Source organism: Silurus aristotelis, assembly GCF_946808225.1.
Source record: "Silurus aristotelis genome assembly, chromosome: 13".
NCBI lineage: Eukaryota > Metazoa > Chordata > Actinopteri > Siluriformes > Siluridae > Silurus > Silurus aristotelis.
In genome coordinates this window covers 1065627-1093128 of record NC_139586.1, presented here as the reverse complement: position 1 = coordinate 1093128, position 27502 = coordinate 1065627, and the positions used below count along the sequence as shown (strand labels likewise).

Sequence of the window (27502 nt, the reverse complement as noted above, 5' to 3'; positions counted from 1 at the left end):
TTTGTAAAACGACTCTGTGACAGCAATGTAGATGATATCTCATAAAACATGTATAGATGTCTTCAGAAGTGCTTTTATTCCGTTGAGACCCAAACCTGCGCCTTTGCACATAGCCAGCTCCATGGAATGAAGAGGAAGATCTCCTGCTATAAAACTTCAACCCTATTGAACACCTTTAGGATAAATGTAAATGCTGACTGCACCCCAGGCCTCCTCACCTTCTCACCTGACTTTTCTTTAAACCTTGTGGCTGAATGAGAACAAATCTCCACAAAATGCAGTGGAATCTTCCCAGAATAGTGGAACTTATTATATTATGCATTGAGATGTTCAAGAAGCCCCAAACTTATGCTTAAGTGTCCACAAACCTTTAGCTATAGATGCAGGATCTGGATTTTGATAAACTCAAAACAGTGTGTTTCTGCATGACTTTCTTGACAACTTTATGGTTTTCATTGGGCTGCTCCTAAAGCAGTGCTCTTCCAAGATCTAAGGTTCTAACTAGATGTCTAGAAAACATTAGCGTTTGCATCCTAAACACCAAAAGAACAAGATGAAAACATTACATGGAAGATCTTTCTGAAAGAGATCTTCACCTGGTCAGCCTGATCCAAGGTTGAAGACAGGTCACTCTCTCTAGACGTGTCTCTCGTATTCGTCACATGTCCTGGCGATGATTTAAGGTGTCTAGACAGAAGCCTTTTGCGTAGTCTGCACCATGCTCTGATCTGTAGTGGGTTTCGAAGCAAGGTTGCTAATATTCCATCTTGCATGATTTCATTGTGATAATTTAATACTGTAGTTATAGTTCCTGTCAGCGCCAACGTGCATGCGAGGTTTCATGATGTAATTGGTTTAAGGTAATGATATTCAAATCGATCAAAGTCGCAATACACGTAATTGAATATAGACATTGAAACTTGGTAAATTGAGTTTTTGAGTGCTGAAATCCTGATTTGATGGGAAACTTCATGTTTTATATGTAAACTATACAAATATGTGGGTCAACTGTGGATTGTATATTTCAGTGGTTAAGAAACTGGAACCCTAAACAAAGGGTCAATCTGCTGGGCCCTTGAGCAAGGCCCTTAACCCTCAACTGCTCAGTTGTATAAATACAATTATTTGGATTGGATTATGGCACCTGGCAAATACTCTAAATGCGGATGTTTTTCATTGCAAAATGTGACATGGTCTGATGAGACCTTGGTCAGATTTTCTGCGTGTAATTCAAAAACAATACTGTTCCCAGGAAGCATGGTGGCGGAGGCATCACGCTATGAGGTCGTATCTCTACAGCTAGGGCTGGAGCTCTTGCCAAAAAAATTTTATCACAAAAAACAAAATCACACCTTTCTGAAAGATGGAAATCACGAAAATCTCACCTCTCTGAAAGATGGAAATCAGGAAAATCTCACAAAATCAAAAATCTAACTAGAGAAAAGAACACCTTCTAATGAAGAGGACCTTTTCTTTGGAACGGCCCTTTTTGGAAATCCTTTCCAGAATTTGTGGACCAAAAAATTTTCACTTTCATTTTGAAAATTTTCATACGTCTTGAATTACAGGAATACACACTTATTCCTCCACAATGTCGTGTGGTTCTGCTTTTTCACTTCCCACAACACAATTTTGTTGACTGATACATCGGATTAAAGGTCAGGAGAAAAACACTGCCATGGTTTGTCTTTGTTTATGCCCAAAGAATTATTATTTTTATTTAATCTGACGCTTGACGACCAAAATCCCAGACAAATGAACCTCCACGGCAGGTGAAACTCGAAGGTAGGAACCGAAACGGCCTGCTCAGATACCCGTATGTCTAGCCTCGAGTATGATTCATGAATGTGAGACTGATAAGGTATGACGCCATTACAGGTGTGGCTGCTAGTGGGGACATGTCCTCACATACCAAACAAACCAGTTTATGTGTTTTAAAAAAAGCAAATGAAATGTGATACAGTCGGTTTTGTGATCCATGACTCTTTTTTTAATGCATTTCTTTACACACACAAACACACACAAGCTTAGAGCATAAGATTCGTTTCTAGGTGTTGCATTTGTAGAGTGTGTGTGTGTGTGTGTTGTGTAGTGCTGGGTGTGGCACGGGTGCTTTCACTCCCGGGGGGGCGGAGCTTTGGATCTCGATCCCTGCCTGTATCTTCCGTGAGAGGGTGTGTGTGTGTGTGTGTGTTTGGAATTCAGGCAGAGCTCAGCGCTGCACACGGACGGAAGTTTCGAGGCTGAATTTGTGTTGTTTCTCGCAGAGGTCGAACAAAAAGGTGAGCGAATTCGTGGCTTTTCTTTCCGGAAAATACCGGATCCTTTTTGGGAATTCTTTGTATTTCCTCTCTCGGTGTCGCTCTTCCGGGGAATCACGGTTTTCTTTTTTTTTGGTGGGGAATTAGAATAGTCCTTTCGGCTTGTTTTCTGAGTTTATTCGGTGTATTTAGGGTTATTAATCTGAAATCTTGAGGTCTTCCGGTGTGGATTTTCACACTTGCGGCTGAAATTCGCTCGCTCTTCCGAGTGTCGGGTTTCGGCTTTGATCTAAAAAAAAAAAAAAATGGCAACTTTGTTTCGTTTAGCGGTTTAAATCGGGGTCGCTGTTTCTTTAACACACACACACACACACACACTCATCACTGTGACACTATTATCCGCTCTGTTCCCATGTATATTAAAAGCTACTCAAAAACAAAAAACACAACAAAAAAGACCGGAAGCGACTGTTTCTTGCCCCCATTTGAGACCCCAGTCCTGCATTGTCCGAGTCTAAATGTCAGCCCTGAAAGGCCAGCTCTGTGTTCCTGTTTACTGCCTCCTGAAACTTGTGGCATATTTTGAAAGTGAACTTTTGAATGGATTCCGTTCACACGATCATAATCCGGTTTACTCGATCCGGATCTTTTGGCTTCAAGATGATTTGAATTAGGACCTGGAGGCTTTTTCTTACTTTTCATTAGAGGCAAAGGTTATGAAACCACACCTTGGAATCCACTTTTATTAGAGAAGGGGTGAGAGAGAGAGAGAGAGAGAGAGAGCGCGAGAGCGCAATGCATTGTGGGGGTTTCTACTAGTGTGAAGGGTTGCTATGAACCCTAGTGAAATTGACAAAACTGCACAAAGGCCATATTTTGTGTGTGTGTGTGTGTGTGTGTGTGTGTGGGGGGGGGGGGGGGGGGCGGGGGGGCTTGGTGTGCAGCCTTCATTTACCGAAAAAGTTTCCTTTTTCTTCCTCAGGTCATGGTTGAGGTTTTGAGTCATTTCATGGTGTAGTCATGATTTGAGTGTGTGTGTTGTGAAAGCACTTGGGTGGAGCTTTATTTTTTCATGCTTGATTCATACACACTAATAATCGTGCAAGACAAAACACCTGTCATTCACCTGTACCACCCTTTTGTCCTGAACGTCCCACGCCCCAGCTAACTCCGGCGATAACGTTTTTTTTCGTGTCTGTTTTCCCCCCCAAAGTGTCTGTGGAGATGTTTTTTTAATTAATACCCCACAGAGGCAGTTCTACTGCTGATTGTTTTTTCCTCTCTGAGTCATTTTTGCACCACAAATGGGGGTGTGTGTTGGGGGGTCTTTGCTTTTGTGTCGTGGTGTTTAGCAGTGCAGTCAGGACACACTTGCTGTCCAGCTGTACGTATTAAAGCTCAGATTTACTGTAGCTGGGAACCGGGATACGGAATCGTCTCTTAAAACCCCCCCGGTCATGTTAAATCCCCGATCATGACCTACATCAAGGAAGGAAGGAAAGAGTGATAGCCCTGTTGGTAAACACACATCCAGAGAGGACAAACAGGGATTTGGTTGATCTGTTTATACACTATATGGACAAATATTTGTGAAGGCATTCCACATTTAGTCTCCATTTGCTGTTTTAATAACCTCCTCTCTTCTGGGAAGATGCTTCACTAAATTCATTCAGCCACATGGAGTGTTAGTATGGTCATGTAGGTGAGGTGAGGTGAGGAGGTGTTCAATAGGGTAGGAACTCTATATCTAGATCTTCCACTCCAACTAATGCAAAGCAGATCTTCATAGAGCCGGCTTTGTGCACAGTGGCATTGTCATGTTTAAACAAAGGTGTCATATACAATTGTCTGCCTCGTACTTTTACTTTCGGGTGTCCCAATACTTTTGGGCATAGAGTCCAGATATCCTGTGTGTGTGTGATGGTCCTGATCCTGTTCTCACCAGTCAGGCTGCACACGTGTGTACTTTGTGTCATGTTACAGGTTTCCTGTCGTCCATTGAATGGCACGTTAATCGCTAATCGCTCCGTTTATAATATGAAAGCAAGATGATCTGCGTGTCGCTTCACGTGTCGCTTCAGAAACACACAACAACTCGAGGCCACTGTGCGACTCTAGACTTCACAATGAATAATTTAACTTCCGGACTTTTTGTACTCCCGTCATTCGCTATTCCGAATCGAATCCCATAATAATACGTCAGCGTGAGGTCGACGTGAAGCGCGAAAGGGGCACGGAGACGACGCTGTCCACACATTCGCGACCTCCGTATTGTGGATGGTATTTAGACAGTGATGTAAAAGTGGTTAGGCGTGTGTCATCCAGGAAGCAGACAAGGGTGGGAAAACAAATAACGCAATTCTGGGAACATTCACACACCGGAGACACGTGTCACGGCCGTGAGGAAGCGTTCTAAATAAAGCTGGACGTGTTTGACCTTTGGGGTCACGTCGCAATGGATTAATGCGCCAGATATATTCAGATGTTTCTTTCTGGTGTAACAGATTGTGCCCGAGTGTGTGTGTGTGTGTGTGTGTTGTCAGCGTTGCTGGTTTGAGAGGACAGGACTGAGCACTCGTGCACGTCGATACACACATCCGAGCGGTCGTACCGCACTTCCTCCCTAACGAGAACAAAGTCAATGAAATCCTCCGGGAGCTCAGATGGGACTCGAACTCGATCACTTCCTGCTTTGGGATTTGTTTTTTTGATCAAACAAAACCACAGTGTGTGTGGGGTTTGTTCTGTTTAGCTTTATATTCTCACCACGGTTTGTTTTTTTGTGAGACTGTTCTGCTTCTCCATTGTCTCATGAGCTTTTTGCTCGGGCTGTACCTCTTCCCGTAGCGCTCCTCGAGCCAATGAAATATTAACCAGCTGTCACTTTGCCTCACCTGTGATGCAGACCTCTGGCTGCTAACCCCAAATACGCTTCACCCACCGCTAGCTTAATAATAGACCTTTTTAACACTGCAGCTCGAAATGACATGGTTTTTGGCCTCAACCTGCTCAGATGTTGTGGGAAATTAAGTCAATCTGTATTTCTCCCAGAGGACTTTTTTTTTTTTTTTTTGCAATCCAGGTTGATATTCGTGGAAATATTCAATATCTAGGTCCAAACAGACATCCTGTTGTTGTCCTGTTTGGTGGACAGAATGCCATAGGGGGGCGTTTGTGTCGAATATAATCTGCATGGTTGTTCCGAGCTCAGGCCCGGTCTTGGTAAACTGCACTTGGCCTCGTTCTCACATCGCTCTCTTTTCATGCTTCTGTGAAGTGAATCCATCATCCAGAACAGGCTCTGATTTACTTCGCTGTCCGTCAAGGCACTTTTCTTGCCCTCTCGCAAACCCCCCGCCTTCCCCTCCCACCCTCCCTCTATTTCTCTCCTCAGGAATGTAGGGAGAACATGTTTTTTTTTTTTTTTTTTTTTTTATGCTTTCATGTTCTTCTTCCAAAACTCCATGAACCCGCACGTCTTACTGTACCTTCAGCGGCGTCCGGTCTGGGTTTTCTCCATTTCCCAAATCCCGCTATGGGTTACAACCCGATACAATCGGGTTTGCCGTTAAAATAATTGTACTTAAGACGAAACAATGGCGCAGCTTGTCAAAGCATGTAGAAAATGGGAGTCGTCAAAGTCGCGCCGTAACGACAGATCCTTCAGGCGTTCCCCAAGTCGTATCGCTCGCCTTCTTACCGTCTGACGAAGAATCCTGATTGATTCAGGTGCACTCTGGGAAAAAGATTGCAGCGCCCTGTATTGGCGATATTTTAATTTCTTCAATAGAAACACGAGACGATAGATTTAAAGGTGCTACGCAGAGGTTGGAGAGAGGTGGTTTAGATGTTGCTGGAGTATCATCGTCTGTGGTTACTGACTGGTAACGCTTCGGGCGCTAATTCTTATTAGGAGCAGGTAATGGATCTCAGTACGCAGTGAAAATTCTGCTGTATATTTTATTAATTTTTCTCCTGGAATGGCTGGATGATGGAGATACTTCGCCTGAGGTGAAGTTCAGCAGTCCAGCTCAGGCCACCTGCTCATTGGCATGGAGCTTGTTTTCCAGCGGAAATAAGCCAGTGTCTGGGGAGCGCTCCCTGACCACAGGCTCTTAACATTATGGACTCAGCTGGTTGCTCGGTCTACTTCCAAATCCATTAACCGTGTGTGTGTGTGTGTGTGTGAGTGTGAGAGAGAGAGAGAGACGGACTCCAACAATTTTGTTATCATCCACTTGTGGGAATTTACGCTGCCTGAATTATTTCTGCAGACGACTTGAACTCGCTCCCCGTTTTGCATTCGGTGTTTTATATGCAAATGGTCGACGTGTTATTAAAATAAAGTAAGTTGTGTCTCACTGGCGGCTCGGGCGAAAACGCGAACACACCCGAGGAACCACACCTCAATGTCAGAATCCTCGTCAAGCCTGAGGGAAAGGAGGAGCGTCACAGAAAACAAGTGTTTGTTAGAACTCAGCTCTGTCAGGCCTCTGATTGACTTTCTTCATTTCTCTCTCTCTCTTTTTTTTTTTTTTGGGTGTGGCTTTGAGCGCGAGAGTCTGGGAGAGATGTTTGAGGTGATAAAGGGAGACGTAGTCAGTGCCAATGAACGAGAGAATGAGGGAGGGTGGAAGACCGAGAGAGAGTGTGAGAGAGTGTGAGAGAGTGTGAGAGAGTGTGAGAGAGTGTGAGAGAGTGTGAGAGAGTGTGAGAGAGTGTGAGAGAGTGTGAGAGAGTGTGAGAGAGTGTGAGAGAGAGAGAAAGCTCGGGGTGTGGAATGTCACACCAGGATTAGAGAGCTGAAGTGGTGGGCTTGGCCAGGCCTGGTATGACTGCACCACGTTACGCTGTGGCCTGATCTCAGGCTTTGTCTCTGGCTAATCCACAACACCCCACCACACCGTGTTTACCCCACCATCCTCCTCCCCCTCGGGGCATTTCATGGCAGGGTGTAGTGCTAAAAGCACACCTGGCAACCCAGCGGCCCTGTAACTCTGTAAGTACAGTGAGTGAGGTTATTCATTATCTCACCCTCAGGATGAAGTCCAAAGTCTGGAGCGAACTCTTATGTGCTCACGCGTCCGATATCAGCGCCGTTCTGTAAAACTCGGACACGTTCAGCACAATCGCACACTGTTTCCAGACCTGCTTTAGAGGAAAACACGGCAGTGCACTCGATTTACCTGCGTTGCAATACAGACTGGTGTCTCATTGATGAATAGATTCGACGATGAGCATAAATCAGAAATAATAAAAGAACGAGTTGCACTCAGAAGCTACTTTTTCACCGTCTAGTCACCGTGTGTGTAGCAGTTCATTACACATTTATTTCCCCTTAATAATAAGCGCCAGGTTCCGATTGCCATTGAGGAGGTCACAGGTCTGTTCGGGCGCTGTGAGATGTTCCACGCATACCTTCCCACAGAAGGTCTTCACAGAGCTCGCTTTGTGCACATCGGCATTGTTCAGGGATCAAACTTCCACTGAAAAGTCTTCATTCTACATGATATAAACCTTCTAGTCAGTTTGGAGTTGATGGTCAGATGAAATGTATACTTTCATGAAACATGCTTTATATTTGTTGGACTGGAAGATCTCCTGCTATACTGAGCTTCTCAACCCTATCGAACACCTTTGGGACGAATTGTTCAGACTAAAATCCAGAATCTAGTGAAATGTCTTTTCAGAAGATACGAAGCAATCTTACAGTCAGGTTTCTCCCAAGTAGAATCGCTGCGCTTTTTTTCCGAATGTCTCGAATTGTGGCCGAGAGCCACCACAGGTTGATCTCCGCTTCAGTAGCAGCCTGTCGCTGTCCTCTAACAGATATCACCGCTACATTAGTCATATTAAGAAGTAAAACGATTGAGCTGATTTGTAAGGTTTTTAAGGAGTGTTTGGGAAAGTATTCACGCCTCTCCTTTCACTGGAAAGTTGAGAAAGCACAATGTGTTGCTTCATTGGAGGAGGACACCAGTCATACCTGTTACGTGTTTGTACATGTTCTTATCGTCCCCCCTGGCAACAGTAAACACAGCGGATTTACGCTTTTACTCGTGTACAGTCCGGTTTCTGGGAAATACACCCAAGTGCTATTAAAGATTGTGTTTGTGGTGTGAACACTTTTTATGCTTTTATGACACCCTTTTAAACATCAAGAAAAGAAACGGTAAAATCTACATGTCCATATGAGGCATTTCAAGTTTGTTTTTTTCTGATCGTACACTTCTGGGTTTATGTTCATGCTGCAGCATAATTACGGCTCTTGCAGCCGAGCATGACCGAGCTTGTTTGTACGTTGGACATTTTTTTTGAATCTCCTCCAGCGTTTGCTTCGCATTTGCTCTGTCAATATTCAGAACCTGAGCAATGAGATGGTCAAAAGAGAAACCGTTTTTGCTGTATAATTGGAGATGTTTACACTGTTCACCAGGCCATGATTTTTCATCTCCAGCCATATTATTCTCTAAATCACATGTGCTGAACTCGACTTCACACACACACACACACACACACCCCGCTTATGTCTTCTACATCAAGGAGTTGGCGAGTGTCGGATTCCTGCTGCGTCCAGGATTGTTTGCTTCTGTGTGGGAGTCCGGCGCTGGGTTGCTTTTTGAAGGCCTCGTGTGAAGACTTAAGTGTTTAACGAGAAGCTCAGAGCATTTTATGTTCGGTTTTCATGCGAGGTTCGATCTTTTGTAATATTTAACCATCAAGATCGTGTAAAAGCTGTGCAAAAGGACCCTTATATAGCCCTATAGCTTTTTTATTTATTACAGTTCTTGCTTAGTCCATTTGCGTTTTGAACTATGGATCCGAAGTTCGAGAGTTCAGATTCATGCCACTCCACGCTGCCAATCATGGGCCCCTGAGCAAGGCCCTAACCCCATAGCTGCTCAGTTGTGTGAATAAGAAAAATGTAAATCGCTCTCGACAAGGGCGTCTGCCAAATGCCATAAATGTATTTAATCTTTAGTTTGACACAACTAAACTAAACGTGGTCCGAATAGCACCGGTCGCACAGCTCCCGATGTACACAGGACGATTTCTTTTGACTTATCGAGGTCGGTGCTCCCCGTGACCGTGCGTGCGGCCTTGTGCTGCCACCTGTTGGCGTGTTACAAAACTAGTCCCGAAACCGTTCATTACCACCTCGTATTGTGCGTCCTACACGTGCTTGAGTTTTTTATTCCTTCTAAACTTTATTCTAAACTTGATTAATAAACACACAGTCTTCTTTAATTCGATGACTTGAACAGCAGTAATTATGAGTAATAAAGAACACGCCTGAATATGACGCTTTAATCCCCAGTAGTCTGGTCGAAACACACGCCGGACCCCTCCTGCCATGGTGTGTGTATGTTCTACCTCCATCAGAGCGGAGGTCTGTTATTACATCCAGTGCGCACTCAGATACCATCAATAAAAAAGGGGTTAAATATTGAGCGGATGCAACCGGGAGCCGTCCTGGTCATGGAGTTAAACCCATTAGCATTGATGCCGGATGGTGTATTCGAACTCCAAAGCATGGACTTGCCTTATGACTCTTACTTGCTTTTGTGTGTGTGTGTGTGTGTGTGTGTGTGTGTGTGTGTGTGTGCCTAACCCACGTAACGCGTCCTTTACTTGGTCATGCTACAGAAATACATCTTTAAAACATACACACAAATACACACCAAAAACTCAAGTTAACACAATGTCGATGTTGCTACTCGCATTGTACCGGAAATACGGTTTGCTCTGCGCATGCATGAAAACACTGAAGCATCCACTTCCTGGTTAGCGGCTAACGCTAGCGCTATGGATTCTTTAGCGTTTTCATGCGTGCGCAAGGCAAAAACGTTAGTTTGCTGAAATAAGTAGAACTTATCTTTTTAGAAACGTACATATAAAATGTAAATCTGTATTTCCCAAATGCAGCCTAACAAATGTAAACTATTTTATACAATGTTTTTATTATTTAATCAATTTAATTGGTGCTGAACGTACCGAACCGTGAATTTTGTGGAAATCAGGACACCCGGTGCATAAAATGATCTGTACACTCGAATTAGGAGACCCAGACCTGTTCCAGCGTGACACAAAGTGCACAAAGTCAGCTGCTATAGAGCTCTGACCCTATTGAACACCTTTTGGGATGAATATGAACACACCCCTTTCTCCAAATTTCCATCAAACCTAGTGGAACATCTTCCTAGAAGAGCGGAGACATTTAGAACATGAGGAGAAATAACAAAAGCCTCAGACGGGGGGCGGGAGATGAACCGAGGGCGGGAGATGAAATGAGGGTAGATGGCGTTAGTTAGTATTCAGAAATGAGATTTGCTTTACTAATCATATTTTGAGTGCGTGTTTGTTTCCTGTGAAGGTCGGCGTGAGTCTGGGTGAGACGGAGAATCCATCAATTTTGTGAATTGAATTTAGGAACATTAGAGACTCGGTGGTGAAAATGTAGGCTTGGTTAGGGTAGGGTCAGGTGGGTGTGGTGTGTGTGTGTGTGTGTGGAGGGTGAATCACGCATAGCCGGTTCTCCGACTTGTTTGTGGTTATGACAGCTCATATCTATCCCAGTGTTTGTGTGCAGAGACACAGGTCAAAGGTTCCTCTCACACAATGTGCCACGCCCTGATGTTTCTACACACACACACACACACACACACACACACACACACACACTTATAAAAGCTCCTCTGTGCACACACCACCTCTTGGAAAACAAAATTGGATTGTGTTTGATGATGTCGGTTTTATTGATTGTGGAAGTCAGTAATATTTATTGTTTTGGGTTGTTTGTTTGTTTTTACAATGATTATTATTAACTTCATGTTTTCTCTCTCTTTCTTACTCCAGGTTTGGACATTTGGCTTTGATTGAGCCGACGCCTCAGTGATGGCAATGCAAAGTAAGTTCTGTTGGAAATCAAGGTTCTGGCAAGAGCACTGTTAAATCAGACCAAATAGTATTTTTTTATTATAATAAAGGCATGCGCGCTATACGGTCAAAGGTATCGGGACACCCGACTTTTCCACCCGTATGTGCTTCTTCTCCAAACTTTTAACACAGTTTTATATCGGGTGAAATTTTTCCTTTACTTGAACTTGGAGACCCCAAACCTGTTTCAGCTCCATGAAGATCTGCTTTACATGATTTTGGAGTGGAAGCTCTCCAGCTTTAAACCCCATTGAACACCTCCCTGATGAATGTGAACGCTGACCGCACCCCAGACCTCCTCACCTTCTTCTCTGCTTCACACATCCTTATGGCTGAATGAATCTCCGCAAAATCTAGCGGAACATCTCCCGGGATGAGTGAAGGTTATTATAAGAGTAAATGGAGGCTAAATGTGGAACGGGATGGTCAAAGAGAAGCACGTAACGATCGAACAGTCTGGTGTCCGCAAACTTTTGGTCATATAATGTTTCTCTCTGCGTTCTTTGTGTTTTTTTTTTTTGTGTGTAATCAATCACTTCATCGTAAAAAAATCTGTGAAGGATTTTAAACTGTGTGTGTCTGTGTTTGTGTGTGTGTCTGTGTGTGTTTGTAGTGGGTGAGCGTGATGGCATGATGAAGGTTACAGAGTGGCAGAAAACTTATTATACGGCAGATTCAGGCATCCAGTCAGGAGCCACCACGGTGCGTACAGACAATGAAGGGCCGGAATACAGCAAGTCCTACACCTTCACCTCCACTGTTAACGAGCACCCTGCAGGTGAGACACACTCACACACTCACACACACACACCTGATGTACACAGGACGATGTCTTTTGGCACACTGACTTATGAAGGTCGGTGCTCCCTGTGAGTGTGCGTGCGGCCTTGTGCTGCCACCTGTTGGCGTGTTACAAATTAGTCTCGAAACTTTTTTGATATCATGAAAACAGGAAAAAAAAGTCCAAAGCGGTTTTTTTTAGGTGCACAGCCGCCTTCCTCATATCTGTCATGTCTATCGTGCATTAAAACCAGAAGCTCTGTCTCGTTTCCATGACGTTTTAAATTGGTGAACGCAGACCAGATTGTTGTTCCTGTTTTCAGGCTTTTTGTTCCTTTTTTCAATGATCACTTGTCGGTTCCTGAGCGCACACAAACCCGTACCAACTCTCTCATTCAGACCTGGACTCTCAGTACACCATGACCCGGGCTCAGCGCGTGAGGCAGGCCATGTTCCCCGAGACCATGGTGGAGGGGACGACCATTTTGTCTACCCAGATGGAATCGTCCCAGCTGACCAACGTCCAGAAGCTGGCCGAGCCTTCACAAATGCTCAAGACGGCCATCATTCACCTGATTAACTACCAGGACGATGCAGAGCTCGCGACCCGCGCCGTTCCTGAACTCACCAAGCTCCTCAATGATGATGACCAGGTACCTGAGGGGCTTTAACCTGTACCCTCATGTACTGTATGTCTAAGATGGTCTAAACAGGAGATCCGTGCATGCTGAGGAAGATATGAGCATCTTGTTCATTTTGCAGGTGGTGGTGAACAAAGCAGCGCAGATAGTGAACCAGCTGACTCGGAAAGAGGCGTCTCGGCGTGCCCTGATGCAGTCTCCTCAGATGGTGGCGGCTGTGGTGAGGGCCATGCAGAACACCAACGACATGGAGACGGCTCGCGCCACCGCCAGCATTCTGCACAACTTGTCGCACCAGCGCGAGGGCCTACTGGCCATCTTCAAATCAGGAGGAATTCCCGCGTTGGTGCGCATGCTCAGGTGAACACTCGTGCAGCACAAATAGGATCATCTTGGATCTTTGAACCTTGCAAATAGCTTGTGTAGATCCAAATCCATGCTTTGGAAGTGTGATTTGGGCGAGATGTTTTTATCGTGAGGAACCTCAGCAAACTGTAATGCACTATGATCATATCAACCAAGTGATGTCTGTGTCACAGCTCTCCTTTGGAGCCTGTGTTGTTCTACGCCATCACCACGCTCCACAACCTGCTTCTGCACCAGGAGGGGGCCAAGATGGCCGTACGTCTGGCTGATGGTCTGCAGAGAATGGTGCCGCTGCTGAAGAAGAGCAACCAGAAGTTTCTGGCCATTACAACAGATTGCCTTCAACTTCTCTCTTATGGCAACCAGGAGAGCAAGGTGTGTGTGTGTGTGTGTGTGTGTCTCTTTCTGGGATTTTGTTTTTGTTCTGTTGTTATGAGATCTTCACCGATCAACGTAGCACCCGCAGGAACCAAGGTTTTCCAGCAGAGCATCACAAGAGCTTTCTTCTCCCAGTGCATCCTGGTGCCTCTACAGCATGATCCATCAGATAAGAATCCAAGTTTGTGCTGCTGAAGATCGTCTGTGGAATCAGACCAGAATGATCCTTGTTCACGAGTGCTTCCTTTGAGCACTTTTGGAAGATGTTTCGGAGACGCTCTGAGTCAGTCGGCTAAACCATACAATTCTAGTGGTTCAGACGTCTTACTTGCCCATTTTTTCTGTTTTCAACACATCAAGTTTGAGAATAACATTAAACAGAACAAACTGAGAAACGTACTTATTATCTCCTCGGAACGGTGGGAGTCAAGGTTTCAGAAACATCAGGCGGCTTGGGAGCAGTCGGTTCTCAAACCTGTGGTGAAACTCACTGATATGCACGAGGATCTGTCTGATGCTGTAAGATCTCCAGCAGCACAAACTGCTAATTCAGTTCATGCTAGCTTTGATTTTAAAAACACATGAAGGAATGAAGATGGTGGTCTTATCTGATGGATCACGATGTAAAGATGGCATCAGGATGCAGTGCGAGAAGAAAGCGAGCCAGTGGAGATCTTGTGATGCTCTGCTGGGAAACCTTCACCTCAATGTTCAGGAACGCTCTAAGGAACATGATGAGTTTAATTCAATGTTAGCTGGATTTTGTGTGCATGTATCTAAAATCCTGCCATTTCTCCCATCTCTCCTGCAGTTGATCATCCTTGCTAATGGAGGCCCAGAGGCCCTGGTGCAGATAATGGCGAACTACTCCTACGAGAGGTTGCTCTGGACCACCAGCCGTGTGCTGAAAGTGCTGTCAGTGTGTCCTAGCAACAAGCCAGCCATCGTGGAAGCCGGTAAGCGAAGACCTTCTGCTCTTTTAGCGAGACGATAAATCCCCAGGGAGTCTCAGGCTCGGCGAGATCGCCAGAGCCCTCGCCGTTTCTCCACTTTCTCTCGTTTTGTTTTTGATCTTTTTTTATGCGTGGCACCACTAATGCAGCTGTTCAATGGTGGATGGAATAGAAATTGGACTTTAAGGGACTGATCTTGTGCTGGTGTGTGCATGTAAATACCATGTGGCTCTTTTTTTCCTGTCTTTGCGCACACACACACACACACACACACACACACACACACAGGTGGAATGCGTTGTCTGGGGAAGCACTTGACTGGCTCGAGCCAGCGGCTGACACAAAACTGCCTGTGGACTCTGAGAAACCTTTCTGATGCTGCCACCAAACAGGTAATATATCCATTACACAAACACACACACACACACACACACACCCACACACACCAGAGTCTTTACATTCAGCACTAGTAGTTTAATAATATTGGTTAAACCGACTATAATTTTTTAAGGCGTTGATAATTTTTTAATTTGGTGAAAATATTTTTCGTGGTTCTTCCCATTCCCCTGTTTGTATCGCTCCATGCCCTCAGTGGAATGTTCTCTCTGTACCCCTGCATGCAGGACGGCCTGGAAGGACTGCTGGCGCTGTTGATCGACCTCCTCGCCACGGACGACCTGAACATGCTGGCTTGCGTCTCGGGCACGCTGTCGAATCTGACGTGCAATAACAGCCGCAACAAGACCTTTGTGGGCCAGAACAACGGCGTGGAGGCTCTGATCCACGCGCTGGTCCGCGCCGGAAACAAGGAGGACGTGGCCGAGCCTGCCACCTGCGCCCTGCGCCACCTCACCAGCCGTCACCAAGATGCCGAGCTGGCGCAGAACGCCGTGCGTGAACACTACGGCATTCCGCCCATCATCAAACTGCTCAACAAGCCGCACTACTGGCCCGTTGTTAAGGTAAACAACATCGCCCACTAGACAGGGTTTTTATATATATATATACGAGGCCTAAACACCTTGTTGTCTGCAGGCTGTGGTGGGTCTGATCCGTAACCTGGCACTGTGCTCGGCCAATCAGGCTCCTCTCCGAGACGCCGACGCCATTCCCAAACTAGTAAATCTGCTAAAAAATGCCCACCAGGATGCTCAGAAGCACGGCTCCTCCAACCAGCAGACTTACCAGGTTGGTACGATCGTTCGAGCCGTACTCTCAGCGGAGGCGTGCGTTACGCATGCAACCACAGGGAACAGTAACGTGTCTCACGCCATGGTTTATTTATCGACCAGCATGCAGCGTAGGTCTGGTTTCCGGATCTTCTTTCACACCGCCTGGTTTTTTTTATTCTTCTCTCAGGATGGGGTGAGAATGGAGGAGATTGTAGAAGGCTGCACAGGAGCGCTTCATATCCTGGCCAGAGATCGCACGAACCGAGCCATGATCACCGACATGAACACCATTCCGCTGTTCGTGCAGGTGAATGTCCCAAATATACGTTTTAATATTATAATACAGCCAATCGTCTAGGTTGGGGGTGTGGCTTAAACCTTTCCTTTTTTTCTCTCTCTTTCTTCAGTTGCTCTACTCTCCAGGCGATAACATCAAGCGGGTGGCCACTGGTGTGCTCTGTGAACTGGCTGTGGATAAAAACGCAGCTGCCATAATTGATAACGAGGGCGCCTCCAGCCCGCTTATGGATCTGCTGCACTCCAACAACGAGGGCATCGGTACGTACGATCCGGACAAATACCGTGCAGTGGAAATTCCTCATTTATGAACCGATTCCTAAAAAAGTGCCACTTGTTTCTTCTGTAAACGGCTAATTTACAAGGAAACCCCAAGCCAATTATGAATTTCGGATACCGAAAGCTAGATTGGATCGTACTCGCAGATAACTGATTAATCGACCGTAATCAAAACCGTGCGACTCCTGAATAATACATTTGTTTGTGATATTGACCATGTATATGGAGTTTTCAGTATCAGGACCTTTGGAAATCACACTTATACCTGAAACGCATTTACTCTTCGAAACGTGACCACTTTATTATTAATCTAATCTAAATCCAGTGTGTGGAAGCAACGTGGTGAAGATTTGAGTATCACTTTACTTTGAATTATGACGTTTTGTTTTTCCTGTCTCTCAGCAACGTATTCGGCTGCCGTGCTCTTCCGCATCTCCGAGGACAAAAACGCAGACTACAGGAAGCGCATGTCCGTGGAGCTCACGCACTCGCTGTTCAAGCACGACCCGGCCGCGTGGGAATCGGTACGACACGCCTCCGAATAAATCCCGTGATCTCGCTGAAAATGAAAACAGACTTTTTTAACATTGATTTTTTTTTTATCTTTTCAGGCTCAGAGTACGATGATGGATCCTGGATATATACCCGATGGTACGTATTGCTCTGGATCAGGTTTTTTTTCCTTCTTCTTTTGCACTTAACACATTAACAAGCTTCTAATATGGTCACGACGTGGTCGTGATTTTAACGGGCTTAATTTGTGTCATTGTTCAGCACATGAAAGCTGCACTAATCCTCCCGAGCGTGTGGAAATGAGCTGAGTGTGTATGTTTTGCAGATATTGAGCCTCGCTTTGTCGGTGGCGGGTATGGATATGATCACATGCAAACGGAGCTTGACATGGCTGATGATTACCCACAGGCCTATGACTCAATGGCCAGAGGCTACAATGATGCTTGCTAACAGGTTGTTACACAAGTTCAAACAGAGCTCTCTTTCTCTCTGCCATTCTTCCTGCACAGACACGCTTAGCAATGCTTTTTATGCTGTTTACTCCCGTTAAAATGGCCCTCGGTGGAAACAGGTCACAGATTTGTTTGTCTTGGTGTTTGTTGAATCGTTATAATAGGAGTGTCGAAACGGTCTTAAAAGCGATCGAACAAAATAGTACATTTAGTCCATTTTTTTCCAGGAATTAAAAAAAAAAACCGCGGGATTTGAACGAGTTGCAACAGTGACACCTGCTGGTGAAATACATTTTTACAACTAACCAAAGCTCATACAATGCAGCAGTAAACAGGGTCGTGAAGGTTGTGGGCCTCAGTGTGGTCCAGAGGAGCCCTGCATTATACGATTGAAATTCTTTAATCTATTGAATATTTTCGAATGATATTAACATCTATACAAAAGTTATACCACCTGAGAGCCTCTATAATTACCCCCCCCAAAAATAATTCTATTTAGATAAGAAATGGTAAATGACTTACTTGCAGGTTTTCAGAAGTAGAAAGAATCTATAAATTAGGCCTGATGAAAAACCACCTGCAAACGGAGGGCAAAAGATCCATCTGTTCCCTAAAGCCGTGTCCCACGTTCCTGGAAGATTTAGCTCGTCGTCAGAGGAGGGAAGTAACGGAGTACAAATACTTCGTTATTGTAGTTAAGTAGATTTTTCTGGTATCAGTACTTTACTCCACTATTTATTTTTCAGACAACTTTTTACTTTTACTCATTTACATTTTTACACAAATATCTGTACTTTTTACTTCTTACATTTTCATAATCGTCTCTTACTTTAGTTTTAATTCAATTATTTGGAGTCAGTGATAAGAACATGACTGAGAACAGACACATTCCTGATCATCATCTTTTCTCTGCTTGTGTTCTATATGTGGATCTTCAGCCTGCATACATTTATTAGGTAACATCATTTTTAATTAGTTTTGTATTAATATATATATATATGTATATTTGGCTGTCAAAATTAAAATAATTGTAAACGGCACTAAATTTTATTAACGCTATCAATTCAGCGCATTTCTGTTTCACCATTTTTATAGAAAATGTAAATACATAAATAAATAACTAAATAAAAAAGAGGCGCAATTAAAACCTTCGGCAAAAAATACGTTTATCCACGACGTCTTTTCTTAGATCTAAAATAAATAAATGAACTCCAGATAAAAATATTTTTAATCAGTAAACTTTTGTTTTATTTCTGCGCCAAGTCTCAAATCAAACACCAAATCCGCCATGTTTTACACAATTTACCCTCTAGGTGGCGTTTTGTGGGTTTTTCCCTCATAATGTCGACACAAACTTAAATTACTGTCTTTATTGATCGTACAGATAAAAACAATACATCATTCAAATCTGTAAAATGTCTATAATTTTATATATATAAGCTTCCTGACTTGACTTGAAGAGGTGCAGTTTCTCCGGTATCACCTCATTAACTGTCCGTGTGGAAACATAGCAAAGGCTCTTAATGATGTCCACACGTCTCTGCACTGATACAGCCTTTCTATTTAATCACTGTACATATGCTTCCATACATATCACATGCTGTAAATATGATACATGTTTAACACCTCCAAGCTGCCAGTTTTGGGCACCTGAGCAAGCACTTAACTCACTACTGCTCATTTAGTAAATGAGATCATTAAGATCTCGGGATAAACACTTCCAACAGGAAGCGGCTGTATCTCGCTATCTTTGTCTCTCTATTTTCTCGATCTAATTGTCTCTGTGTCTCTTTTAGTAATTGTCTCTGTCTCACTGTATATGTCTCTCTCTTGCTGTCTCTCTATTTGTTTCTCACTCTTTCTAAAGCCGTGTCTGTGTCTCTTTGTCTTTGTCTCTGTCTTTCCTGCTTATTTACATGTCTAACAAAGTTTTGGGTTTTTAAAGTAATGCCATTAGTGATCTATGATGAAAGACTTTCCTGGTTCGATTCTTACCTCTAGTTTCATATTGAACATTATAAGAAGTTTTTAAAAACAGAACAATAAAAGGTCATTAAAATTGGTTGCTGGTAAATCATGGTATATCAGTGGTGCAGGTGTTGGAGATGTGGTTCTTGTACCTGAGTCACTTCTCATAGACTTCGAGTAACTGAGAGAATGTACAGGAAGGGGAAGTTTTGACCCTCTACCATCATGATCTAAGAGAAAACAGTGGTCTCTTAACTATAGAAAAACCAAGAGTCCAATAAGCAAAGCCTTGTTTGTCACCCCTCTGGTAGTGTAGTGGTTAGTGATGCGGTCTCTGCTATCTGACTCACCCGGTTCAATTCCTACCCCTTAGCTTTCCTTTCAATTGTTTAAAAAGTTTTATAAAAGAACCAAAAAAGGTCCTAAAAATCAGGTTCTTGCAGGAGATCCTGTGGCTCAATTGGAAGAGCTTTACCTCTGGGTTGAGAGGTTGCTGGTTCAAACCCCAGCCAGGACTCAAAGTTAAGAGTGTGGAAGGTTCCGGTGACCATAATGATGAAGGTGTCAGAAATGGCTGCGTGGAAGGTCGGATGTGGACGGTTTCAGAGGGCATATCCTGAACCAGGGGGGCAACATTCAGGCGTCTGCCCCCCTGGCATCTGAGAAGCTGAAAACAGGGGGTTATGAAGCAAAAACATCCAAAAAAGTTTCGACATAGGCTCCGGCCAAAACCCCCCCCCCCCCCCCCCATAAATGCAAAACTATCACCCATTACATATATATATATATTTTTTTCCTGAGGCTGAACCCAGCAGGTCTTCACAGCCTTTGTTCACAGTCACCCACTCCATTGCTCACCACACATTAATTTCCACACACCTTACCCAGTGTGGGGACAAGCCAGATTTGAACCAGCAACCTCTGAGCTCAGAGGCAAGGCTTTTACCACAAAGCCATCAAGTCCCACAACTCACCTTCTTTTTTTTGGGGGGGTTTATCCTTCGTTTCATGCTTCAAAGCAAGAAATTCAGACAAGAAAGAAACACAGAAAGCAGGATTCGAACCCTGAACCCCACCAACAGCAAAATACCAGTCTTAACCCACTGAACCATCAGGAAAGACAGGCTGCAACAATTGTTTAGAGCAGGTCTATCTTTTTTTTTTAACCATCAACACAAGAATATGAAGATGTAGGGATCAGGAATTTAACCTACCTCATGACTAGCAGACAGAAAGCCAGGTTTGAACCCTGACCACCAACATTAGTAAAGTACCAGCCTTAACCCACTAAGCCATCAGGAAAAAACAGGATGGGAAGCTTGATTAGAGCAGGTCTATCTTTCTTTTTAAACCATCAACACAAGAATTTAATGCTAAAGAAAGATGTAGGAAGCGAATACAGATGTAAGATGAAATGTTCTTCCATGGTTCATCGGATTAAGGCTTGTGCCTCGCTGATGGATGAACCCTGATCCTTACCATCAGCGAGGCACCAGCCTTAATCCGATGAACCATGGAAGAGATCAGACTGGGATGCATGTTTAGGTGAGGCACAAGCCTTAAACCACTGAGCGACCACTGCTGAAAAGCATGTGTGCTTTTTGGAGGGTTCATACTTTGTTTCATGGCAGCGCAGTAAGAAAGAAGGCATGTAGGACCGGCTTTGAAACCTTATCACCAGCGTGGACTATATTAAGGACCATGTTCAGGCACAAGCCTTAACCCACTGAGCTACCACTGAAGTGCTTTTTTTTTTTGGTGGGGTTATCTTTCATTAAAGACCAGGAAATTAATCCAACACAGAAAGGACAGAATTGAAATGTTTTCAGAGTGGACAAGGTCCAGAAGTTTTATTTACCAACACAGCAACCACCAGCTCGAGCAGGAATCAAACTCATCCTAGTGGTGACCCTGACATTACCCACTAGGCTATCATATCCATCCATCCATCCATCCATCCATCCATCCATCCATCTATCCATCTATCTATCTATCTATCTATCTATCTATCTATCTATCTATCTATCTATCTATCTATCTATCTATCTATCTATCTATCTATTATGATGTGAGGTCCAGTTAACAGCTAAAACAGGTAGAAGTAATAACTACTTTTTACTGAAGTACATGTCTGAGCCAAAACTTCTTTACTTTCACTTGAGTAAAAAAGTATAATCAGTACTTCAACTTTTACCCGAGTATTTTAAAACATGAGGATCTGTACTTCTACTTAAGTAAAGGATGTGTGTACTTTTGTCACCTCTGCTTGTCGTAATCGGGACCTTTCCATTCTTTGATCTCAGCTCTCGTTTTTACGTACGAATAACCACCCATTTCTTCTTCTTCTTTTCCAGAATTCTAAATTTTCCCAGACGAGCACTAACGAAGGAAACACTTTACTTTGGAAGAGTTGCCTTGCAGAGCGGCGGCGTGTTTCCGCACACACTACTGTACCATATGCAACGATCACTGTGCTGTGAGGGGGGGGAGACCCACATATTACTCAACACTGCCTTTCTCATGGAAACACACCTTCTCTTACCTTTGATTTTTGTAGAAAATGTATTTTAGGGCTTATCGGGGGTTTGTAAACTCGTTAGACGAAGAGGACTGGTAATCTACCAAAGAGATTTTATCAGGACACAGTTGTCCATTACACTTTTTTTTTTTTTTTTACACAAATATGCACACACATGTGATGGCAGGAAAAAAAGCACAGAGATGGAAAAGCGAATCTCTGGTCCCCTTTAAAGCTTCAAATGGGTTTCAGTGGGACATCAATTTACAGCACGACTGCTTGTGATTATTAACCTCGAGCTTTTTATAGTTTGTGCCATAATAATGGACGTGTAAACTCTAATCCATTTCCTGCAATCAGTCCCGTGTAAACAGTAGCAGCTTTAAGCTTTTTTTTCTGCAGAGCAACTACAACTTCAAATCATCGTACTTTATAAATAGTTTTCAGGACGTTGCTGTTCTTTTGTTATTGATTTACAGCGTCATGTTTATAACTTGCCTTCTAATAGATTCACGTTCTCATAACACTACGGAGCGGTGGGTTCTGTACGGCAGGCTGCAGGGGTTCCAGACCAGAGTCCTCCTTTTTTTTTTTTGCCCCTGCGTTAATTTTAGATTTCTGGTTTTACTGATTAAAAAGGAGTCGAACCCGAACGCTGGATGTGCGACGGTTGTCTTTATAGTGTTTCTACTTACAACCTACTTTATAACAAAAAAAACTACAAAATAAACGAATAACTGATGAAGTGTGGGTCAGTTTCATTCTTTTGGTACGAGTGAAAGGTTTATTGAAGAAAAATAAAATCCTGTACAAATATTTACACAAACCGAACACAATATTTTGGGGAAAATTAAAATTAATGGCGGCACAGCGGCGGATGGTGATGGGAGTCGTGGCGACAGATCACTGCAGACCCGCAGCCAGGATGCTGCCCAGCAACGCACGGTCCTTCAGCGCGTTCTCCACGTCCTTCTCCTCGATCTTCAGCGAGATCTGCCAAAATAAAAAGCACATCAAAATGGTTAAAAAAAAAAAGCTGTAGCCCTGCAGTATAGAGCAGTAATTGAACTCACAACCTACTGATCATGTTTCCACACAATGAACTGCAGTTTGTACAACATTAAATGCTACGTGCAGGTTCTCACTTCATTAGTGGAACTGAAAGGCAGGAGTGGACTGTACCTTGGTAAGTCGAGCCTCTTTGGCCTTCTTGAGAGAGAAGATGCCTCTGCTTTCCAGTAAACTGCACAATGACAGACACTCACTTTGGCCCACTCCGCTGACCTGCCTTTGCTGGCACAGTTTACTGTACGTCTCACACAGCTGGAAAGCACAAGACCAAACAACTTCAGGTTAGATTTGTGGAGTGAGGCCACCAGAGGCCCGACTTAATAAAAGCCAATATCAGGTTCCCCTGAACAATAGTAGACATTTTGAAAGATTCATTTTAAATATGTTCTACTCAAAATCATTTCTGTATTTGATAAAGGTTGGCATTTTAACTAAAATGTATTTGATTGCTGTCATTACAAGAGCGGCCTCTAGAGGCGAATCACTGACACCACATACCGTTTGTTTTTACACGCTAGAGGGCGCTCTGAACAGCGAGCACTAGATTATTTTTATTGCTGTTGGCACATTTTCATGATTCAGTACCTTTTCATTTAAGTTTTATGAGTTCAGTATTATTTTACACAGTGTTTTTTAATCATTATCCAGCATCAATTTTAAAAACTATTCGTTAATTAATCCGTTATCGGCGAGTACGATCCGACCCAGATATCAGTCATAAAAATCCTCTATTGGTTGACCTCTAGTTATTAACGTAACCTAATTATTTGTTAGATTGATTTTCTGTTCCAGACCGACACGCCCCATTAAAGAAAGTTTGGTGACCCCTGACCTAAAGCAACACTAAAACAGACATTAGGAGGAACCTGATCCGTGAAAGATCTGATCAAATTTGAAAGTTTCTCCTCGTTGTGAACTCACCTTGCCCAGCTGAATCTCTCGGCTCTTGCCGTTGCGTGTGAGCAGGAGCAGACAGCAGACCAGCAGCTTCTGTTGCAGAGGGAAACTTTCTCCTTCCTCCCCTCCACTGTTGGCCATGCGGTCTCCATACACCTCCGACAGAACCCGCGCCACCTGAGGAACGCTCACGCGTGCCGCTACGACTAGAGAAACCGCAGACTTTTTAGACGTGTGTGCACAGGCGAAAAAAATACACTGACAAACGTACAGATCGTGTTTGCAGGTGCTTCGTTCACGCTTACCTTTAGTATCTGTCGTAACGTTTGTCGAAGCAGAAGACGTCTTGGATCTGTTGTTGGCCTCGACCATCTCTACGGCTCTCCTGTAGGACAGAAGAACGAGACAAATATGAGAATTATGACTGCTTGGTCCTTTTTCTTTTTTGCCCTTTTTTTTTGTCAGAGTTTTAATTACCTGCAGATGTCTAGAGCTTTTCGGGCATCTCCCGACACTGCAGATACCTTCCTGGCACAAAACTGAACAGCAGCACCATCAAGAACTCCTTCTCCTGCCACCTGAAAGAGACAGAAATTTAATTATAATTAAAAGTTAAAAGGAATGTCGAAGTATTTGAACATCTCTAATGATGAAAAAACCTGTCTACCTGTGTGAGCCGGTCCTGGACGATGGCTGCGAGCTCCTGGCGGCTGTAAGGCGGGAAGTGAAGAAGCTGTGGTCTGCAGTGAGGCTTAGCCTGGAGTCGGGGCAGAATGCGGTCGGTCAGGTCGAGGGCGTTCGCGATACCTGCGAGCGAAAAGAAATTCGTTTTGAGTGCTTCGGCTGAATTCTGTATTACAGATAACGAGGTACATTTAAATATTTTTTACTTCACCATATCATCCGACTCACCAATGAGACACAGGCGAGACTTGGGAAGATAAGGCCATTCAAAGATGGTATACAGAACATCTTGGGCTTTGCTGTCCAGCTGATCCATTTCATCCAGGACCAACAGACTGTTGAAACACACCGCCAAAATCAGAAAAATCGATATTCATACTGAGCTCGACCGATTTCAGTTATTTATCCATTTTAACGGATAGTTAATTGCTGGAACTATCTGCAAAAATCCACACAGATATTTTATTTGGATTGTGTCTGTTGTGAGAAGAGCCACCATCATTCTACAGTACAAGAGCGGCCTCTAGAGGCAAACCACCCACATGACGTGCTGTTTTTTTGCGAGACTGTACATCATAAATTATTAATACAATTTATATTCATATATAATGAGCACAGTTTCATGATGCAGTAGGGTTTTTAAATTTTTTGTAATAAGTTCAGTACTAATTTACAGTTTTGTGTGTCCTTTTTCCAACCTAGCTATCGAACCTTAATAGATACTGCTGAGGATTACATACAAACACCTCCAGTGTTTACTGCAGTGTTTACTGCACACTTACACTGTGGGGCCTGAACTGGTCAGCAGTTTCTCAAGCTTGCCATCACCGTGGCCTCTGGAGGTCCCCAGTTTTTCAGCCAGAAGAGGGAAGATTGAATGAGAGCTACGAAGCGTCATGCAGTTAATCACCACAGTCCGAACTCCTTTCAGCGAAGCCTGGAACACAAATTTAAATGTACTGATCAGGTGTGTAGACGAACGGATTAGGAATTCTTGAATAGAACACTGAAACGCAGACGGATACACTGTACATTTTACCTCATGCACCGTGAAATCATATTGTAACGTTTCTGAGAAACAGAAAAGACGCTTGTTTGCAAACACACTGAGGAGTTTCACATCACTGGCTTGTCCCACATGGGTGGGGTCCCTAATCCCGTCCCACAATCAGGCTGAAGTGCAAAAAATAAATAAACAAACACCACCCATCGCTCTCAAATCTCACCTTGTGTTCCTGAAGCACACAGTTCAAGCAGGCAGTCTTCCCCGTTCCAGGAGCTCCGGAGATGTACAGGCTGGACGGCTTGCCAGGAATCACGTGTTTCCCCAGGAAGGAGACGATGACGGCTCGCTCGGCCTCGCGTGCGAGCAGTCGCTCAGGCACGGCTGTGTGAAGAGCCTGTTTCACACACTGGTACTGCGATTCTGAAAGATAGCGCCGTATTTAGATTTTCATACGCTACAAAAAACTTCGAAGGTTGATGATCACAAGATGCAAAAAATTTACTTTTCGTAACAGAGGTGGACACTTTCTCCAAGAAATCAGATTCAGCTTCGGTGGCCTCTTTCGGGCTTTTGGGAGAAGGACAAGTCGGGGATGAAACAGGGATTTTAAAGGCTGCTAAGGAAATCCGAGGAGGAGACGAGAAGACAGGGGTGTTCTCATTAAAAGACAGCTTGCGAGGGGAACCCAGTGATGGACGGCTCTGTTTGGGAGGAGAACCCAGAAGAGATGGTGGCAGATTGCATCCGTTCTCATCGCCTGAAGGAGGACAGAAAAAAAAAATTGATCAGTGTTGATCACACACAACTTGATAATTCTACAGGAACGGATCCACCAGGTTCACTTTTTTTGAATACCTGTGCGCTTTCTGGGGCTCAGAGGAAGTCTTTCAGGGACACTTTGGAGGCGGTGGTCTCGAGGAGACAGGGGAATGGCACGGACGTCTGAGACATTCATCTTCCTGGGTGAAAGAGGAAGGTTTCGGACGTTCTCGACGGCCTTCGTGGGGGAAAGCAAGACATTTCTGACGAGCACGTCCGGCTTTCTGGGAGACTGAGGGGTGGCAGGAGCATCCGAGACGTCGGGCTGCACACTTTTGTGTTGGGAAGAGATCCTGGAGGACTTGCGTTTGGGGAACTGGAGAGTTGGTTGTCTCTGAGAGCGAGTGTTGGGCATTTTCAGGTCAGACTGAAGCTCTGAGGAATGAGACATAACATTTATATTAATTTCTGCAGAAAAAAAAGTTTCACTCATTCACACACACAATATAATAAAATATATATTTAAATATGGCTGCCTCAGCATGGATCTCTCCAGATTCTTTACTGTTTGTTAGTTTGTCCTGTTGGTCTAAAGGTCTAAAAGATGTTGAAAAGAACTTCAACCTGCCACAGGAGCTGCTCACACACTTCTACTCAGCCATCATGGAGTCTCTCATGTGCTCTTAGATCACCGTCTGGTTTGGGCTCAGCTACACAATCAGACATCAGAAGACTACAGAGGAAGGTTCGAAACCACTCTACAGGAACTGTTCATATTCTAAAGTGAGAAAAGCAGCTCAGAAAATAACCCTGGATTCCTCACATGCACACCATATGGGTTTGTTGTTCTTCTTCTTCTTCTGCTACAGAGCACCGAACAGGACAGAAGGCAAAATAAATGTTTCTTCCTCTGGGAAATCAACCTTCATGTACACTTGTGCAATAAAATAAAACATGTTCAATAAGACTCCATTATTAACTTGGAATTAAATTGTTTATTTAAGTTTCAGCAGGAAGGGGGACCAGGCCTCAAAGCTCTTGGCGCCTAATCTTCACAAAGGCAATAAACACACACACAAACAAAAACACAGCACTCAAAATGCAAACAGCAATCAAATAAATAAAATGAACTAACTCGTCTTTTCTATCATTTTTGAACTGTAAAATAATAAATAGCTGAGGGTCTCCGTATTTGGCGCCAATAAATTCAGCACATCTACAACTTCCGGGTTCCAAACGCAGTCCTTTAGAGCGCTACAAACGCCATAAATGTAAATATAGACATCCTTTAAAACGGGAATAAATCTTATATCTTACCTAATGTACGGATAAAAAGTTTCTCTTTATTTCCAGTGTTAATAAAATATCCAGAGCTCCTGCTCAACCCGCTGACTGAAAACCGACTGAAGCATTTCGCGGCTCTGAGAAACCTCACATATCAGCTGGCGCGATTTTACTGAGCTCTGATTGGCTAACTCAACCTCAAAGGATCTAAACATCCAATAGGAACGCTCGCTCCGCCCTCTGGAGGGTTAATCTGGCGGGTGGCTGCTTGCTGAGGTGGAGGAAA

General features: G+C 43.9%; 2 protein-coding genes across 4 annotated transcripts; one reads left to right on the top strand and one right to left on the bottom strand.

Moving 5' to 3' along the window:
- Positions 1–1554: 1554 nt before the first annotated feature.
- Positions 1555–22260, top strand: jupa (junction plakoglobin a). 3 transcript variants are annotated; one of them, XM_083559670.1, is made up of 16 exons: positions 1555–1785; positions 2093–2282; positions 11118–11169; positions 11812–11976; positions 12378–12631; positions 12741–12979; positions 13159–13360; positions 14175–14319; positions 14605–14708; positions 14940–15278; positions 15352–15504; positions 15676–15795; positions 15896–16046; positions 16467–16588; positions 16676–16715; positions 21352–22260. In XM_083559670.1, the coding sequence occupies exons 3-16, from the start codon at positions 11157–11159 to the stop codon at positions 21357–21359; spliced, it is 2055 nt and encodes a 684-aa protein (XP_083415796.1). In that variant the 5' UTR covers positions 1555–1785; positions 2093–2282; positions 11118–11156; the 3' UTR covers positions 21360–22260. The 3 variants fall into 3 exon arrangements, with proteins under 3 accessions (XP_083415796.1, XP_083415795.1, XP_083415794.1); XM_083559668.1 differs by lacking the exon at positions 1555–1785 and adding an exon at positions 16903–17030 and having other exon boundaries at positions 2023–2282; XM_083559669.1 differs by lacking the exon at positions 1555–1785 and having other exon boundaries at positions 1960–2282.
- Positions 21541–27393, bottom strand: cdc6 (cell division cycle 6 homolog). Its single transcript, XM_083559674.1, has 12 exons — positions 27250–27393; positions 26029–26367; positions 25676–25930; positions 25394–25593; positions 24950–25104; positions 24396–24502; positions 24151–24290; positions 23961–24061; positions 23789–23868; positions 23508–23683; positions 22698–22838; positions 21541–22508 (listed from the first exon to the last, which is right to left on the bottom strand). Exons 2-12 carry the CDS (start codon positions 26345–26347, stop codon positions 22419–22421), a joined length of 1764 nt encoding a protein of 587 aa, XP_083415800.1. The 5' UTR covers positions 26348–26367; positions 27250–27393; the 3' UTR covers positions 21541–22418.
- Positions 27394–27502: the final 109 nt, after the last annotated feature.